The sequence below is a fragment of the Mytilus edulis genome, chromosome 12 (assembly GCF_963676685.1).
Source record: "Mytilus edulis chromosome 12, xbMytEdul2.2, whole genome shotgun sequence".
NCBI classification, from domain to species: Eukaryota; Metazoa; Mollusca; class Bivalvia; order Mytilida; family Mytilidae; genus Mytilus; species Mytilus edulis.
The window spans coordinates 22369451-22387050 of NC_092355.1; the positions used below are offsets into that span (position 1 = coordinate 22369451).

A 17600-nucleotide genomic window follows, 5' to 3' on the forward strand; every position below is an offset into this window, starting at 1 on the left:
ATTCATTATATCAATCATACTACCATGACCAACTCTCCGTATTTTTATGCCCCATTTATGGGCATTATGTTTTCTGGTCTGTATGTCCATTCATCTGTTTGTCCGTCTATACCCGCTTCAGGTGAAAGTTTTTGGTCATGGTAGTTTTTGATGAGGTTGAAGTCCAATCACTGATCAACTTGAAACTTAGTACATATGTTCCCTATGATATGATCTTTCTAATTTTTATGCCACATTAGATTTTTGACCCCAATTTCACGGTCCACTGAACATAGAAAATGATAGTGTGAGTGGGGCATCCATGTACTATGGACACATTCTTGTTATGTATTCTATGTTAATAATGATTTATCTATAACTTGTAGATGGCAGACATTAGTAGGATTTTTGGTAATGAAGATGTTGGTTGCAACACGCTATCTAAAACCGATGCAGATCACAGATAGTGAAAAAAGGTAAATAAACTACCTTAAACTAAATGTAATTACAAGCAATTAATTATTGCTAGTTTTGTAACATTGTTGAAGGCTGTAGGGTTGTCTATAATTGTTTCACATCCACTACATTTGAACTTTGGTGGATAGTTGTCTCATTAGCCTCTCCTTATTTTTCCTTGTTTTTATAACCTGATTATAAATTGTTGAAAAGTATATATGTAATTAAGATCTTATCTTATATGAATACATCACCAATATTTAGAAAATCGCAAAAATAAATCCCCATATTTTTATTTTACAGAAGTGACCTAATAAGATGGATCCCCTCAATGGTTTTCTTTGTGATCTCTATATACTCAGGATCAAAAGGTTTGGCAGAGTTGGTTAGTAGAAATTGACAATTACAGTGGATTAATGCCGTGGATTAATGCCGGACATAAAACTCATGGGTATTGATGCTGTATTGATGTGGTATTAAAACAGAATTTAATACAGTGAATTAAAAATAATTGCGTTTTTATTTTTGTAAAAATTGTGTAGAAAATAGCTGTTCCAAAATCTTTTATGATAAAGTTCTAGCTTTTTGATTTTAATAACATTATTTGCATCATTTCATAAAGTTTAAAAGACTGAAAATGAATTCTTCAGTCAAACTTGTTAAAAAGGGGGCCATATGTACATTGCATAGTCTTATACTTGTGTTTAAACAATGCTTAATTCTATATTTTTCAGTCTATACCAGTATTTTTTAGCCATACAGAACATTTACCGTGGTGTTTAATTCTATATTTTTCAGTCTATACCAGTGTTTTTAGCCATACAGAACATTACAGTGGTGTTTGATTATTTATCTCAAATGATCATGTATAGAAAGGTAGGTCTAAATAGTGTGATGAGGTTCTGTGTTACATAAACAAATGTCACAATTAATTATACCCCTAATCTGTCTTTCAATCTGTGTTTCCAAAAGATCTCAGCTTATCCATCCAATTAAATGTTGGTGACATTTCTCAGGAAATGCAAATCAAGGCTTTTTAAAAATTAGAATCTAACTTCATGTGATAGATATAGGAAGATGTGGTGTGAGTGCCAATGAGACAACTCTCCATCCAAATAACAATTTAAAAAAGTAAACCATTATAGGTCAATGTACGGCCTTCAACACAGAGCCTTGGCTCACACCAAACAACAAGCTATAAAGGGCCCCAAAATTACTAGTGTAAAACCATTCAAACGGGAAAACCAACGGTCTAATCTATATAAAAAAACGAGAAACGAGAAACACGTATAAATTACATAAACAAATGACAACTACTGTACATCATGTGAGCATGTTTTACTTTGTGACACATTTTCTAATACAATCCATCACTCATCAACTTCCTGTTTGCAGATTACTAAATATAGTGGGTTATCATTAGTGTATATTCAACATGTATATAATTATATGTATACATTCATATTATCAAGTTTCTGAGACAAAGGTAATTTGAAGTTAAATTCTACATTATTTTTTGCGATAGTTACGTGCATTTTCTTAGATTTGCACTTTTCTCTTTTGGATATTTAATATGTTATTATCTTAAAAAGTATAATCGTTACTTTTATATCTTTTTGAAAATACATTTGCAGTTCTACATCTAGTTGCTTGCAAAAAAATCAATAAAACCAATGAGATTCAAAAAAAAAAAAAGATCAATACAATTGTGTGCATATATTAATATTGTGAATTTTACAGAAAGGACAAAAATGCTAGATTTTTTTTTTTACAATTTCAGGAAAATCTGCATACACTAATATGCATCAGATGTCAGAGTGCGAGTTATTATTTCGATTATCACCCAGTTGCATTATTCGCAATAATAAAAAACTCATTAATTTCTGAATTTGCAGTACTAAAAAATGAATTGCTAATATTATCAAATGAAGGGTGCAAATTAACAACTTAGAATATACAAGTATAATCAGTTATGTTAAAAACCATTTCATCAAATAAAGTAAAGTATTTTCTTACAAGGAGATTTTTTGCCAAGTACAAATGTACAAATTAATTGTATGAATTATTTTTTCAATTTTTACAGCTTACAAGTGCAATAAATTACCTTATGTGTATGGTGATAGCTATATCATCTTTAGGAATAGTATTAACAGATCCACAGGTAGGCTTAAGCTTTGCTGACCAATACTTAATATAATTTGATTAAAAATAAAAAATGGATTCAATTTTTAGTTGTTTTATACCAATTTTTGTGAGTTTCGTTGGAACACGTGAACGACGAATTCAAATGTTCAACGAATAACATATTTCAATAGATTGGTATACAGAGCTTGTCAAAACCACAAAATCAAATATCCTTGAAAATGCAAGTTTTCAGCAATCCATGAAAACTGATACCGAAGAAAATAAATGAATCTACAGTATTTAAAATTTGATATGACAAATTGTACTACCAGTATTTTACTCAGGAACAATTATCCAGAGCTTCATGGAACTTGATTATATATAATATTTGGCTTATGTCAGTATTGGCGTAAGATTTCAGATTCAACCCTCATAAACTTCCTGTTTAACAAATGCTTACATATTCGAAACAGAACATAATGGCCATTGACCATGTCCAAAATTTCAATGCATATATTCATGGAACTAAAAATATCTTCCTTAAATTTGTTAAATGGCATCATGTCAGCATATGATGCATGTTTCAGATAAATTACTCAACTATTTCCTATTCGGGTCCTCTGTGGCAAAGAGGGTCTTCGTAGTTCTATTACTGTAATCACTTGCCAGTCAACAATGAGGTTGTAAGTTCGAACCCCGCTCGTGCAGGTGCACTTGACTCCAATCTTAATTGACTAGGATTATTAGTTTTCCTATATAAGTTCAGTGGTTTTCTGCTGTCACTGCGGCTTCCTCCACCAATAAAAACTGGCCGCCACGGAAAAGCTCAAAAGTGTTGCATTAAAACACCTTTTGACAGTAATCATATATATATTATATTAACATTATACATGCCATGTATGAAGTGTTTTCATTCTTACTGGAAACTACAAACAAGAGCGCCCTGATATTTGTTTTCAAGCTTCATGTGAACATGATTTTACGGTGCAATGCATTTTCAGATTCTTTTCTCCTCATTTTCCTGATTTATACTGAAAACTCAAAGCACGGGTATCATTAGTGAGCTGACAGTCCTACTTGATGTAATTCTGTTTCACATTAATTCTTAAGAAGCAATGATGAAACTTGACTATTACAAACACCTTATTGATTTTAACAGTTATTTCCCTTTACCCAGTTCTTCTCCCCTTGGCTGAATAATTATAGTTATGAGTGATTGATTAATGATCAAGTCTATTAATATATTTTTGTTAACTGTATTGGGCCGTGTGTAGTATGGAGTTACGTATAGTATGCATCCCTTTTTCATCCCTTAAAAATCGTGTAAAAAGGCTAATAAAAAAAGTTTAGGAAAGTTGTTAGAAAAAGATAAAATAAAAGTCTAGTTCACTGTAAAAATCCTTTGATAGTGACCTATTAAACCATGTATATAAATTTAATTTCAGTTTCACCATGGTGGATACTTCTGGATATGTGTTCATATTCTATCTACAGGTATGTTTCATCAATAATGATATGCTTGACTGATTGTTGTTTGCTTTATGGCCAGTGGCAAATATTTCATGTTTGTTCAAGACAATTTGTCATCAATATGAATAATTCAGCTTGTATGAATTGCATCAGGAAACCTTCACGTTATTGTTTTTTTTTATCAGTTCGGTTTTGAAAGACTACAGTCACTGACTGTTTTTGTAATCAATATGAACATAGCTGCTTTGCTTTATATCTCAAATGGGAAGCATGTGAAAACTTTATTTATACAATCAATGGTTGTTGAAAAAAAAAAAATATATTTTTTTTTTTTGCTGGAGTTTATTTAAATTTGACAAATTTGCTAACAATGTAAAAATAAAAAGATGTGGTATGATTGCCAATGAGACAACTATCTACAAGAGACCATAAGACTTAGAAGTAACGACTGTAGGTTACAGAATGGCCTTGAACAATGAGCAAAACCCATACAGCATAGTCAGTGATAAAAGGCCCTGAAAAACATTCAAATGATCATTGGACTTTTATTTGTCTGTGAGAGATTGGTCCAGTTTCCAAATCAATAAAGCCTGGAAACAGTGTGTAAAAAGAGCATGTGATACAGGTAGTTACAAACCATAACAAAACAGCATTCAGGATGGTTACATTGTCAAAAATTCATATTTAATGAAAACCACCAATCAATTTGAAATTAGCTCTGTATTTACCATCACAGATAAATGAAAATAGCAGATGATCAGCCTTCCTCTTTCAAAAAGACACCAATCAAAACATAGGATTCCTGACACTTTTTAATGTATAAGGAATTCAAGTCCTCATATTTAAAGTAGGAGAAGTATTTTCAATCAGGGACTGAAATGCCCTGAAATATTTGAATTATTCTTGTGAAAATAACATATAATATATCTTTTGCTTTTTTATTTTTAGGTTTATTGATGCTATATACAAATATGACAAAGGGAAGATTGAAGATAAGGTAAATCACACGTGTAGATATTTTTTTTTAATAAAAAAAGATAGATGCTACAACAATGTATAATTTATAATTGATTTTTATAAAGGCTGTTCTACAAAACATACATATTGATATTTTATAGTGTGTCTTTCTATGTTGTGTGATGTTATGCTATTGATTCAGAAAAGAGAGAAGGTTTGGTACCATTAAAATGATTAATCCCGCTGCAATTGTTTGCACCTATCCTAAGTCAGGAATCTGATGTTCAGTGGTTGTCGTCTGTTTATGTGGTTCATTTAAGTGTTTCTCGTTTCTTGTTTCTCGTTTTTATATAGATTAGGCTGTTGGTTTTCCCGTTTGAATAGTTTTACACTAGAATTTTTTTTGGGACCTTTATAGCTTGCTGTTTGGTGTGAGTGAAGGCTCCGTGTTGAATGCTGTACCTTGACCTATAATGGGTTACTTTTATAAATTGTTATTTGGATGGAGAGTTTTCTCATTGACACTCATACAACATCTTCCTATATCTTTTTATATCTATATAGGAGTATGATAGGACCCCTGGGGGAATGAACTAGTCGGGATTTTTTTTTAATATAGTTTCCGTTCTAGAACAAAAGTCCACGTCAGTAAATAGAATAAAACTGGGATCCTGTAAACATGCAATTTTTGTTTTGCTTTTTTTAGACGCATTTGCTGTAATTAATGGATTAAAATTACTTAGGTATATATTCCACATGGAGGTACTCCAACTTACAGGAGGATTATACACCGAAGAAGAACCCTAGAGCCATTTGTCGTAATAATGATCGTTAGCATAATACAACGATGACATTTAACACTTCAACATTTCACACATCGACAAGTCACATGTTACAAGTTACAAAACATCAATATACAAAAAGACAATTTACCAATAAAGAATTTTGAAATCTACAAGTTACAAATTGACAATTAACAAATGAAGATTGTTGAATTTTGATACAAAGATACAAGTTACAAATTGACAATTTACAAATGAAGATTGTTGAATTTTGATACAAAGATACAATTTACAAATTGACAATTTACGAATGAAGATTGTTGAATTTTGATACAAAGATACAAGTTACAAATTGACAATTTACGAATGAAGAATGTTGAATTTTGATACAAAGATACAAGTTACAAATTGACATTTACGAAATGAAGAATGTTGAATTTTGATACAAAGATACAAGTTACAAATTGACAATTTACGAATGAAGCATTATGAAATTGCACAGTTACAAGTAACAAACTGACAATTTACCGATTAAGAATGTTGAAACTACAAAGGTGCAAGTTACAAATTGACAATTTACGAATTAAGCAGTATGAATTTAACAGTAACAAGTTACAAATTAACAATTTATGAATTAACAATTTAGAAATTACACAGTTACAAGTTACGAATTAACAAGTTATGAATTAAGAATTTTGACCCCGTTGGCTTTCCATAGTATCTAAGCTAATTTTATATATTTATTTGTTGTTCTATTTACAGTCCTGTGGAGAAACTCCATTGTAATTATATATACAGGTTAGTTCAACAGTCTTTATTAGCAGATTAAGTAACATGAATAGGGAAGATGTATAATGCAGTATATATATACATTGATATATGGTAATTTTATATGTTTGAAGGAACTCTATTGTAATTGCATATACAGGATAGTTACTGCTATTAATGAATACTATTGTTACTTTTTTTTTATCATAGGAGTGGTTTGATAGCTATATTCATTCAATTAAGAGCAAGGCAAAGAAGCAAATTCTAAATTTTTCCTTTTCCTTTTTTTTTTTTCAAATGATAAAACCAAAAGTATATTACTTCTAATTACTTGAATCAATGCCTGTCAGAAATACGGGTGAAAACAGGCCATTTTTTGTAATAAACGTATTTACACTTTTGGTATTTAGCTGAATTTTGTCTCCAAATAACCTTAGAACTACTCCATATGACCTTTTGACATCAAGCAACAATCAGTTTTTATTAGTGACGTCAAATGTTTTGAATTGTGATGTCAAAGTTTATGTGAACCTGTGTGATTTTACGTAATGGTGGACAAATTTGAATACAAGTGTAAATACATTTATTCCTGGGTTATTTTATCAACTATATCTTCTTCTGTTTTCAGCATTGTTATATTGACTCCATCAAGTTATTTATTAGGTATGTAACTCTTATATTTAAATAGCAACATTACGAAGTCGTTATTAGCGCTATATATTTATTGAAATTTGTTGGAAAGGATTATTTTAAGAATCCCTTTTGACAAATTAGTTTCTTGTTATAGATGACAATATGGTTGTTTTGATTTAAGGTTTTTTTATGCCCCATGTATGGGCATTATGTTTTCTTGTCTGCATCTGCCCGTTCGTCCATCTTCAGGTGAAAGTTTTTGGTTGAGGTAGTTTTTGATAAATTTGAAGTCTAATCAATTTTAAACTTAGCACACATGTTCTTTATGATGTGATCCTTCTAATTACAATGCCAATTTAGAGATTTCCCCCCATTTTCACGGTCCGTTGAACATAGAAAATGATAGTTTGGATGGGGCATCTGGTACTATGGACACATTCTTGTTTATCATCTTTTGTGAGAAATATTTTCAGACATATAAATGTAAAATAATATAAATGTGAGAAGATGTGGTATGAGTGCAAATAAGACACCTATCCACTAGAGTCATAATGCTGAGACATCTACATTGGTCTCATGGTAGCAAGTTCGCTCAAGTGTGCAATGTCATGGGTTTGAACACTAACTGGCTTAAACAAAATAGAATAAAATTAGTTTTTTATGCTTTTCTGTCTCGAATGAAGAGCTAGGAGCAAAAACTGGTGGACTCCATGTTAAAATAATTTGACATGTCTTTTTCAGGATATACTTTAGGTGATCTAAGGTAAAATTAAATAAATCAAGAATTCAAAATTGATACTTTAAGTTGGAAGAGTATTAGTTAATGATCAAAATAAGCTAAAAATATTGATAGGTCATGGAGCTCCTTTTTGAGATATTTGATTTATAAAATATGGAAGGAAAATGCTGACTCAGACTTTTACCTTATACAGTACATTCCGGTTATTTGCATAGCCTATTTGTCAGACGAAATTATGCAATAAAGCGGAGTATGCTTATATCCGAAATGCCGAAATACGCAGTCAAATAACATCGATAGAAGAAATCCTGAAGAAAGATGAACATCCATAATCCACTTATAACATATTGAATGATTATTTATTCTGATAAAAGTTATTTGTCTAGTGTTGTGCATTTTTATTTCATTGTTTATTCTTTCAATAAAGTTTATAAACACATTTAGTTTTAGTTTATTCATGTAACGACTTTTCCTTTACCTGAGATACCAAAATAAAATTGTTCTAAAAATAGATTTGTTTCTATAACCCGGATGTACAAATTATATTTTTACGCTTTGATTAAAACAAACTGTTGAACAATGCTACACAGTTTATAATCATTTGATACAATAAATGTGTAATGAACTGCCTTTAATGTGCAGTATTTACCGATTGTACAGTGATGTAACACTGTTACAATAACCTCGTTAGTTTCGTATACAGTATGCAAAGCAGTTTTAACAGGTAATGGGGCCCTGCACGGGTTATTTGCTGGACACGAGTGTTGAAAGTGAGAAAATATAATAATTTTAAGTTAATGTTCTTTTCAAAAAATATTAAAAATGAAAGATTGATGCATGAAATTCTTCAACCATATATAAATGCCCTGTAATATTTAACATAAATGTAGATCACCCCATGCCAAATTACGAGATTGCACATTGGATAATGATCGATAATTAGCAGGCGTTATTGTTTTTAAATTACACCCAAAATGTAATCTATGAACAATGTTTGAAATGCAATCAATAATTAACACCTTTTGAGATAGAAGATCATAGAATGGTTGTGTTTTTACAACAATCAGCTGATTGACATCTTTATGACCTCGAGGCTTAAAATAGAATATGGGAAACTTTACCTGTGTACACATCGAGGCCTTTTTTATAATCATATAAACACGAAAGAAACTGTTTTAAAACTCTATTTAAATAACACAGAAGTAAATGTGAAATAATATAAAAAAAATATGATGCATTCAAGAAAAATATACTTACCAAATTGCTGTTTCCGGTCAAAAATCTTGTCAGTTTTAAATAAGCATATCTAGCTGGCGATTATTTTCTATGCAATTAACCGAAATACCACTTGAGGGGCTATGCATATAACCGTACAATTTAACATTAGATGAATGGGAAATGGTTCTGTGCAGGAGAAAAGTATGCAATTAACCGAATTATGCTATTAAGCGGTATGCAATTAAGTGGAATCGACTGTATTTGCGTTGATATTATGTGGGTCTCAAATCAAAGAAAGAAAATCAAGAATCTGCTTAAATTTTGTCAAATGACCTTTTATGAGCTATTCAGTCTTATGTTAAAATATAAATAGGTGTTATGGGGCAAAATATTTTACCTTGTATCGTATGGAAAAAACACCAAGGAGTCCGAACATTTGACACTTATTCCAAAACCTCACCTAAGTACATCCTTAATGACTGTTACCTTGTGAACTAAGCATTTTAATCATCCAGCTCAACATTGTGGTTCTAGTACAAAGCAGGGTTAATACCCATATTGCCCTAATATGTTCCCCTCCTGAATATCCACTTAATTTATCGCTGGAGGTTAAGCAGCCATCCATCATCATTGTCATTGTTGTCGTCATCATAATGCAGTAGATGTAAGCGACTATAATTATTGCATGAAAGATGGTAATTGAATGAATTGTAAATTTCTTTTCTTTTAAAAATAAAGTGTCTGACTTTTGTCATTGTAATGCCTCACCTTTACTACATACTGTTAAATTATTATTATTTGGATACCAATTTACGTGGGTTTTCTGGGTACAGGTGAACCACAAATTCAAATGTTCAACTAATTTGTAAATTTATACAGGCTTTTTTTACAGAATATAAAACCAGTAGCAAAACCACGAAATCAAATATCCAGGAAATTGCTAGTTTTCCTCAATCCACGAAATTTGATACTCATGAATAATAATGAATTCACGGTACCTTTATTTTTCTTGCAGGAGATGCATTAGAAGCTGTCAAGTATCCATACCTGTATTTTTCTAAGTTCTATGTTGGATGCTGTGTAAGGTGAGACATTTAACATAATTTGAATTAAAATTAATATAATTTATATAGATGACATATATCTGGGTCTAAATTGAGTTGATAGAATTTGTTTAATACATTGTAATACTTCGCCAAATTGTAGTCTATATCATGCATTTAAAAAAAAAATATAAGAATTAATGGTCACTGAGCTATTTTTCAACCTAAATGCATCAATGTCAGATTTATTATAGAATATATACATTAAAGCTAATAGAAAGAAACTTTAATAATAGACTTTTAAAAAATATTTGTTTCAGGTCACCAGGTCATTTTAATGCCCCTGCAGTTCTTAAGTTAGCTGTTCTAGAGTTATACCCCTTTACAAATGGAAAAAAGCTGTATTTTTCATTTCCGTTCTTTTACTTTAGCACAAATGTTATGAAACCTATACACAGTGCTTAGTACTATAAAACACAGATCAAGTTTGAGGTTTGGGGGCATCTCTTTAACCATTCTAGAGTTATGCCCCTTAACAAATGGACAATTGTTAAATATTTCCTTCCTGTCCTTTAACTTTAGTTTGCCTCAACCAAATTCTATGAAACTTATAAACATTGCTAATTACCACAAAATACAGATCAAGTTTGAATTTTATGGGTGTCACTTTTACTGTTATTGAGTTATGCCCTATATATATGGAAAATTGCTGAATTAATTCTGTTCTCTAACTAAATTTTATGAAACTTATACACAATACTTATTATCACAACACTCAAATCAAGTACACATTTGAGTTGCTTCACTTTTACCATTCTTTAGTAATGTCCCGCTATAACTGAGGGGGAGGACAGGGGGGTACCCTTCTCCCTTCTCCCACCCCTCTTCTCCTTTCTCCTACCCCCATTCTCCTTTCTCCCATTAGAATAAAACATCTCCTTTTGAGATATTTTTTCTTGAAATATTAGAAAAATTTTTAAAAGGAGAGATATTTTATTTTTTCTCCTTTCTCCCAGCCTTCTTCTCCTTTCTCCTACCCCCTTTCTCCTTTCTCCCACCCCCTTTCTCCTTTCTCCTACTCCCTTTCTCCCTGTCTCCCTTACCCCTGTCCTCCCCCTTATAACTTTATATGATATGCAAGCAGGTGACTCATCTGTGTCCAATGGATACATTCCCAATTTATTTTAATAAACAACATAAATCTAAGTTAGTCTTAAAAGTTAAGTTCTGAATATTTTTAAAGGTCACATGTCACAGGTGTTGCAGGTCCAATTTGACCATGTTTGAGTCACACATGTACTTTTCCGTAGGACCAATGTTATATATAATATCAAACTATGTGATAATATGCATTCAATGTTTTTAAGCTTGTTGAAATATTTCGAAACTTGGTATTAAACGAAGCCCTTCTGTTTTCCTTACAATTGTATGATCTGTTTCAGTGGAGTGTTTGGAGTACTATTGAATCTCTATACAATACGTCTACAAGAAAAAGTTTCAGAGGGAGTGATGGAATTCTCCAGAATTCATGGCTTAGTTAAGGTAGTTGTTATTTATAGTTTTGAGTATTTTCTAATAATTTTTTGCTTGGAGAAAATAGTGGAGACTAATTTAATTGAAAAAAAAGTCCTTTGGTGAGTAAGGGTAAGGTTGTACATGTAGAGGTGAATAAAAGCTTCATAAGAAATTAGTTATGTTGATGTACTTTTCTTTACTCAAAATAGGCCACTTAAGAAACATTAAAAATTGGAAAAAAATAAAAAAATCCATGGACAAGAATGTATGATTTATCGGCACTTACAGTGTTATTTGGTAGCTCTTTTTGGAAAAAATGACAACAGCTGTCTGTATGTTACATCAAAATCTTCATGTCTTTAAAGTTTGAATTGATTGATTATTAGTGTTGATTGCCACTTTCTGGACTCTAATTGACTATATCATTGTGGCCAATTTTATTGGACAAGGAAGCTGTAGTGCCCCCAAAAAATTGACCAATCTTATGGAGGAACATTGGCAATCCTAGTCAATTGGGGCACAAACAGGGATAAAACTCTCAATTTCAGTGTTAACAGGCTAAAATAACTAGATGAACATCTTTTGAATTTATAAGTGTAATGAGCAACCAGTATATATAATCTATTGGGAGTCTAAACTGATAATTAAATAATTTTAAACTTTATTTTACAGATAATAACAAGTGTGATCTCTCTGTCTCTATTTAATGACATTCTCACAGCAGAACATGCAGCATGGTAAGTACATTGTTAAAAAGTTTTTACCTTGCTTTAGAATTTCACTTGGCCTTTTTACCCATCACTAGGTGTCCAATGTTGTAATCATTAAAACCAATAATCTCCTTTGAAACTATTGGGCCAATTGTTACCAGACTTAACCTGAATATTGCTTAGGAAATATAGTTTTTAAATTCTTAGCTCAGATATTGATCAACAAAATAACATGGCCGTTGTTGCTAAAAATAGAATTTTTAAAGAACTTAACATTTTTTGGCTTATATGTAAAAAAAAAAATTGAAGATGGTAAGGCAAAACATACAAGGTAAATTGACAGTGGAAAGTGGACCTCTATAAAAGTTATTCCACTTGAAAAAATACTTTTCCCCTGGTTTGCAGATTTTGCAAGAACTAATAATGTCATAGTTATGTGGACTTTTTAGTTAGATGTCATATGGTCTTTATGTGTTATTAGGTTGCTGTCTCATTAGGATATACCCTAAATCTTCTTGAATTAGCAAATAAAGAGATGATTTTACGAGACTTTGCCTTCTGATCTATTATAGAATAAACAAAACAATTAAGGGTGGAATAAGTATATATATAAATTAAAAATGATTGAATTTGTTCATCTTTGCCAAAACGTAGATATATTGATAAATGTTCAAAAATAAAATACAAATGATAGGTCACCTGGTGTTTTCCCAATCTACAGGTTGTGACAAAATGATACATTGTATGATGTCAGCCAAAAACATCGTTATGTGATTAGAAGCTTAATTAAATGAGAGAATTGTAACATAAAATGTGAGCAGATAGTTTTAAGAAAATGCTTTGAGAATATAAAAAAAAAAGATATGGTCACAGTACATTTTTTTCCAGCTAAAATACAAAATAGCAAAATTTCATGTAGATTCCTTCAGAAAATGAACTATTTAAATCAAAATCAAGCAAAAATAATCTACTCTTGTAAAACTATTAATATTTTGCTGTCTTGATTGAAAATCTGGACATTTTGTTCTCTGTTATTTACAATCCAAGATGGCGAAGGACACCCATACTACTTTAAACATGCATTTGTACTAGATACTGTAAAGGAGTAAGTTAGGTAGTGTCCTAAAATGGCCCCCTTTTTTTAGCTTAAATTTCAAATTATGATTTATTGACCAATATCACAATGAATCATAACTTATACAATAAATAGATAGAAAATAAGCCATTTTGTTGAAAATTTATGTTCCTGTGTTTTATTTATAACGTCACTAATAGTACTTTTTTTAATTTTCCACAAAAAAGTTAATGAAAATGGGTAAATGTACATCGATTATTGGACAGGAAACATAGAATGCAAGAGTTGACAACAAAGATCTTTTAAAAGAATAATTGTAAATACATTTACATTTATAATAATTCTATTTAACATTATCACATGTCTGAAGGTCAACTTATAACATGTTTTATCTTGTTACATTAAACTTTATAATTTGGGCCATATATGGCTCTTTCTGAACTTACTCCTTAGTAATATTTTCCATGCTTTTATAATAGCAAAACATTGTAACCAGATAGGTGTCACAAAAATAAAAACTTGATAGCATTACTCAATACTGCAAATTGAGAAATGATTGTGTGCTTTATCATTGGGATCTTCTAAAAATTGATTTAAATGCAAGACTAATTATTGCAATTTCAGGAACATCTGCGTACATACTTTTGTATGAAATAAAAGAATGTCAATTCTTGTTATTGCAAAAGTCAACTAGTCACCAATAACTTTCACAGGGGTCCACTGTCCAATGTCAATTTAAATTAAAAAGAATACAATAAATTTTGAATTAACTGTAACCATGGTAACAAACTTACATTATTTGTATGTAGCATTTCCAGAAACAGCATTAAGTTAACTTGCATTTGTGAGGGTTTGGATGGGGTTAAATGATTAAAGAATAATGCCTTTAAATAATGAAGATTAGAGAATAACGGGCCAAAAAAATGAAGATTAGAGAAATGCGTGGTCTAATTTTTTGAAGATTAGAGAAAAAAGGGGTTAATTTTTTGAAGATTAGAGAAAGAAGGGGTGAAAATTAAATGTTTACAGAATAACAGACCCCCCCCCCCCCACAGTATACAGTATACACATCAGTATATATGCATTTATACTTTCATGCAACATCCTAAACCATGCAAACTTAGTAACTTAGTAATATATTGAGAATTTTTTCATATTTTAACATTTCAGCTTAATGATCAATCACCTGGCAGCACTGGCATGTGAGGATACATCTTATGACCAACCAATCAACAAATCATCAACAAAAGAAGAACCAAAACAAATATTGTCAAAGCATAATGTTTTATATAATGACTATTTAAAAGAAAATGATAATAAAGATTATATTATTTAACTAATACTTTAATAAAGGAAGGTCAAGAAAAGAATATGTAGTTTTTCAATTGCAAGTTTGGAACTTAGTACATTTTTATCTGTTTACCCTCCCGGAGCACATGAGATCACACCTAGTTTTTAGTAGGGTTCGTGTTGCTTATTCTTTAGTTTTTTTAACTTTTTTATGTTGTATCATGTGTACTATTGTTTATCTGTTTTCTTTTTCCCTCTGGTATCTTTCATCCCACTGTAAAGGGTTATTTCTGTAAATCAAACTTTATGATCAAAATATTTATACATATTTTTGTGAGTTGCAGAACAATTTTCATTGATATTGATTTCTTGGTTTTAACAACTATCCATGCATCCTCTTTCTAAAAAATAAGATGTGTTATTATTGCCAATGAGACAACTCTCCACCAAGGACCAAATAACCTAGAAGTTCAGCAACTATAGGTCAACTTGTGGCCATCAACAATGAGTTTAACCCACAACGCAAGCTATATAAGCCAAGAAATGAAAACTTAAAACAATGCAAACGAGAAAGCTAACGGCCTGATTTATGTCCATACAAAAAATGATATGATAAACAGCAACATAGGACAACGACTGAATTACTGGCTCCTGACTTTGGGCAGACACATACAGAATATTGTAGGGTTAAACATGCCACCGATTAGTATAAGAAACAAAGACTCATCTCAATAAGCTGCAGCTCACTACTTAGACCATAATTACATGTATTATTAGCCCTCAGCCTAAAAAAGGGACAAAAGATACCAGGGGGATAGTCAAATAAAGGCAACAATAGTATACCGCTGTTCAAAACTGGTAAATCTGTGGACAAAAAACAAAATCCGGGTAACAAACTAAAACTGAGGGAAACGCATTAAACATAAGAGGAGAACAACGACACAACATTAAAATGTAACACACACAGAAACGGACTAAGCATTAGACAAAATCCGATGAGAATAACAAATATAGCATCAAAACCAAATACATGAATTTGAGATAGAAAAGTACCGTGATCTCATAGATTGAAAATAAACTGACAACACCATGGCTAAAAATGAAAGACAAACAGACAAATAACAGCACAGATGACATAACATAGAAAACTAAAGACTTAGCAAAACGAAACCCCACCAAAAACTGGGGGTTCTCAGGTGATCAGGAAGGATAAGCAAATTCTGCTCCAAATGTGGCACCGGTCGTGTTGCTTATGTTATTACAAATCCGGTAATGTAACTGAGATTCCGAAACTCATTATTTGATCATGTCAACTTATGTTTATGCATGTGAAGATCAGCATTCATAAAATAGTAGGTAACTGAGGCAAAGTCCAACACCATTGCAAAAGAAAAATATTTAGATTTAAAACAGTTTGAGCAGAGCATACCCAATCGCAAATCTGGGTTGACATCTGTAGCTACTAAAGGTACAGAACGCACTTGTCATTTGGTCACATAAAAGTCACATTAATTGCTAGTTATTAATAGTAAAAGGTGGGTTTTGGCTTTTAAGAATGAACCCGGGATGACATGCTACTAAAGGTTTGGAATGCACTTGTCATTGGGTCACATAAAGTCGCATTATTTGCTAGTTATCAATAGTAAAAATGGGTTTTGGCTTTGAAGAATAAACCATACCTGTATGGCTTGTATGCATCAAAACATTTTTGATAAATTACTCAAACTTAAGTCTTATATTTGATAGGTTCTTTGTATTAAAGTAGTATCCCTCTATTGAGAAGACACTGACAGAAAACACAAACACTAGAATATTGTTTGAGTTATATTTACTTTAAATCCAAATGCTGCTGAAATATTCAGTCTGGTATGCGGTTTAAATAGAACAAAAGAATTTGAACTCAATGTGAATATTCAGCATTCACAAAATAGAAGTTAACTGAGGCAAAGTCCAACACCATTGTAAAAGAAGAATATTTAAACGTATAACAGAAAAAGTTGATAAGACAGGGCTATGAATCAATCAAAGCAAGGTCATCAATTTTACGGTCGCCATCTTCTTCTTTTCTTCTTTGGTATGTATTATCCACCACTATATTGGTGCACCCCATAAATGGGTAAATGTTCATTAATGATATGTATAGTCACATTAAAGGGATTATCTTATCAATACTATTTACATAGAAATTCAATATAAATTCAATATAAACATTTGGGTTAAGAGCCTTAGAATATGTACACCCTTGATGTCTCTTGAGTTTAAAGTCAATGTTCTGAGTTTATAATCACTAATCTGAGTTTATTATCACAGTTCCAAGTTTGACAATCAATGTTCAGAGTTTATGATCAATGATCTTCCACAATGTAGGGAGAAGCACATTTTTCGTGAGCAATCCTCTATTTTAGTGAGGGTCTTTTCACTACATGACAATATTTTCTGTTTTATCAAAACACTAGGGTCAAGAATCAACTGTGTTAATAGACCAAAATCACCAACCAGACTATTCCATGAGCACGTATTTGGATTACTTATGCTGTTTATTATCACTTCCAATTCTTCTATATATGATTTTCTGTATTTAAATAGAGCGTTGCATTTTAAAATGAAATGAACTATATCCTCATCTTCATATTGACACAGTGGACAAACAGAGCTAACTTCATGTTGGTTAAATTTACTTGTGTTGGACTGGAGAACGTAAGTTCCTGTAATTAGACGAGCTTTTATACCACCACGGCGGACATCTTTAATATTGCTTTCAATTGAAGACCAAAGTTTATGAACAGTTTCAATTTTCAAACTTGACAGATCACAGTACGACAGGGTAGATTTATTTTGACA

The 17600-nt window shown here is 31.2% G+C and overlaps 1 protein-coding gene across 1 annotated transcript in view; it reads left to right on the forward strand.

The window, feature by feature from the left end:
* LOC139498039 (UDP-N-acetylglucosamine transporter TMEM241 homolog) overlaps window positions 1-14839 on the forward strand; it is a 39049-nt gene extending 24210 nt beyond the window's left edge. The window contains exons 4-15 of the mRNA XM_071286345.1: window positions 366-455; window positions 739-820; window positions 1234-1311; window positions 2519-2596; window positions 4005-4053; window positions 4978-5026; window positions 6531-6566; window positions 7165-7199; window positions 10142-10211; window positions 11612-11711; window positions 12357-12421; window positions 14640-14839. Of these exons, the coding sequence (XP_071142446.1) occupies window positions 366-455; window positions 739-820; window positions 1234-1311; window positions 2519-2596; window positions 4005-4053; window positions 4978-5026; window positions 6531-6566; window positions 7165-7199; window positions 10142-10211; window positions 11612-11711; window positions 12357-12421; window positions 14640-14805 (898 nt within the window). The 3' untranslated portion in view covers window positions 14806-14839. The remainder of the gene's footprint in view (window positions 1-365; window positions 456-738; window positions 821-1233; window positions 1312-2518; window positions 2597-4004; window positions 4054-4977; window positions 5027-6530; window positions 6567-7164; window positions 7200-10141; window positions 10212-11611; window positions 11712-12356; window positions 12422-14639) is intronic.
* Window positions 14840-17600: the final 2761 nt, after the last annotated feature.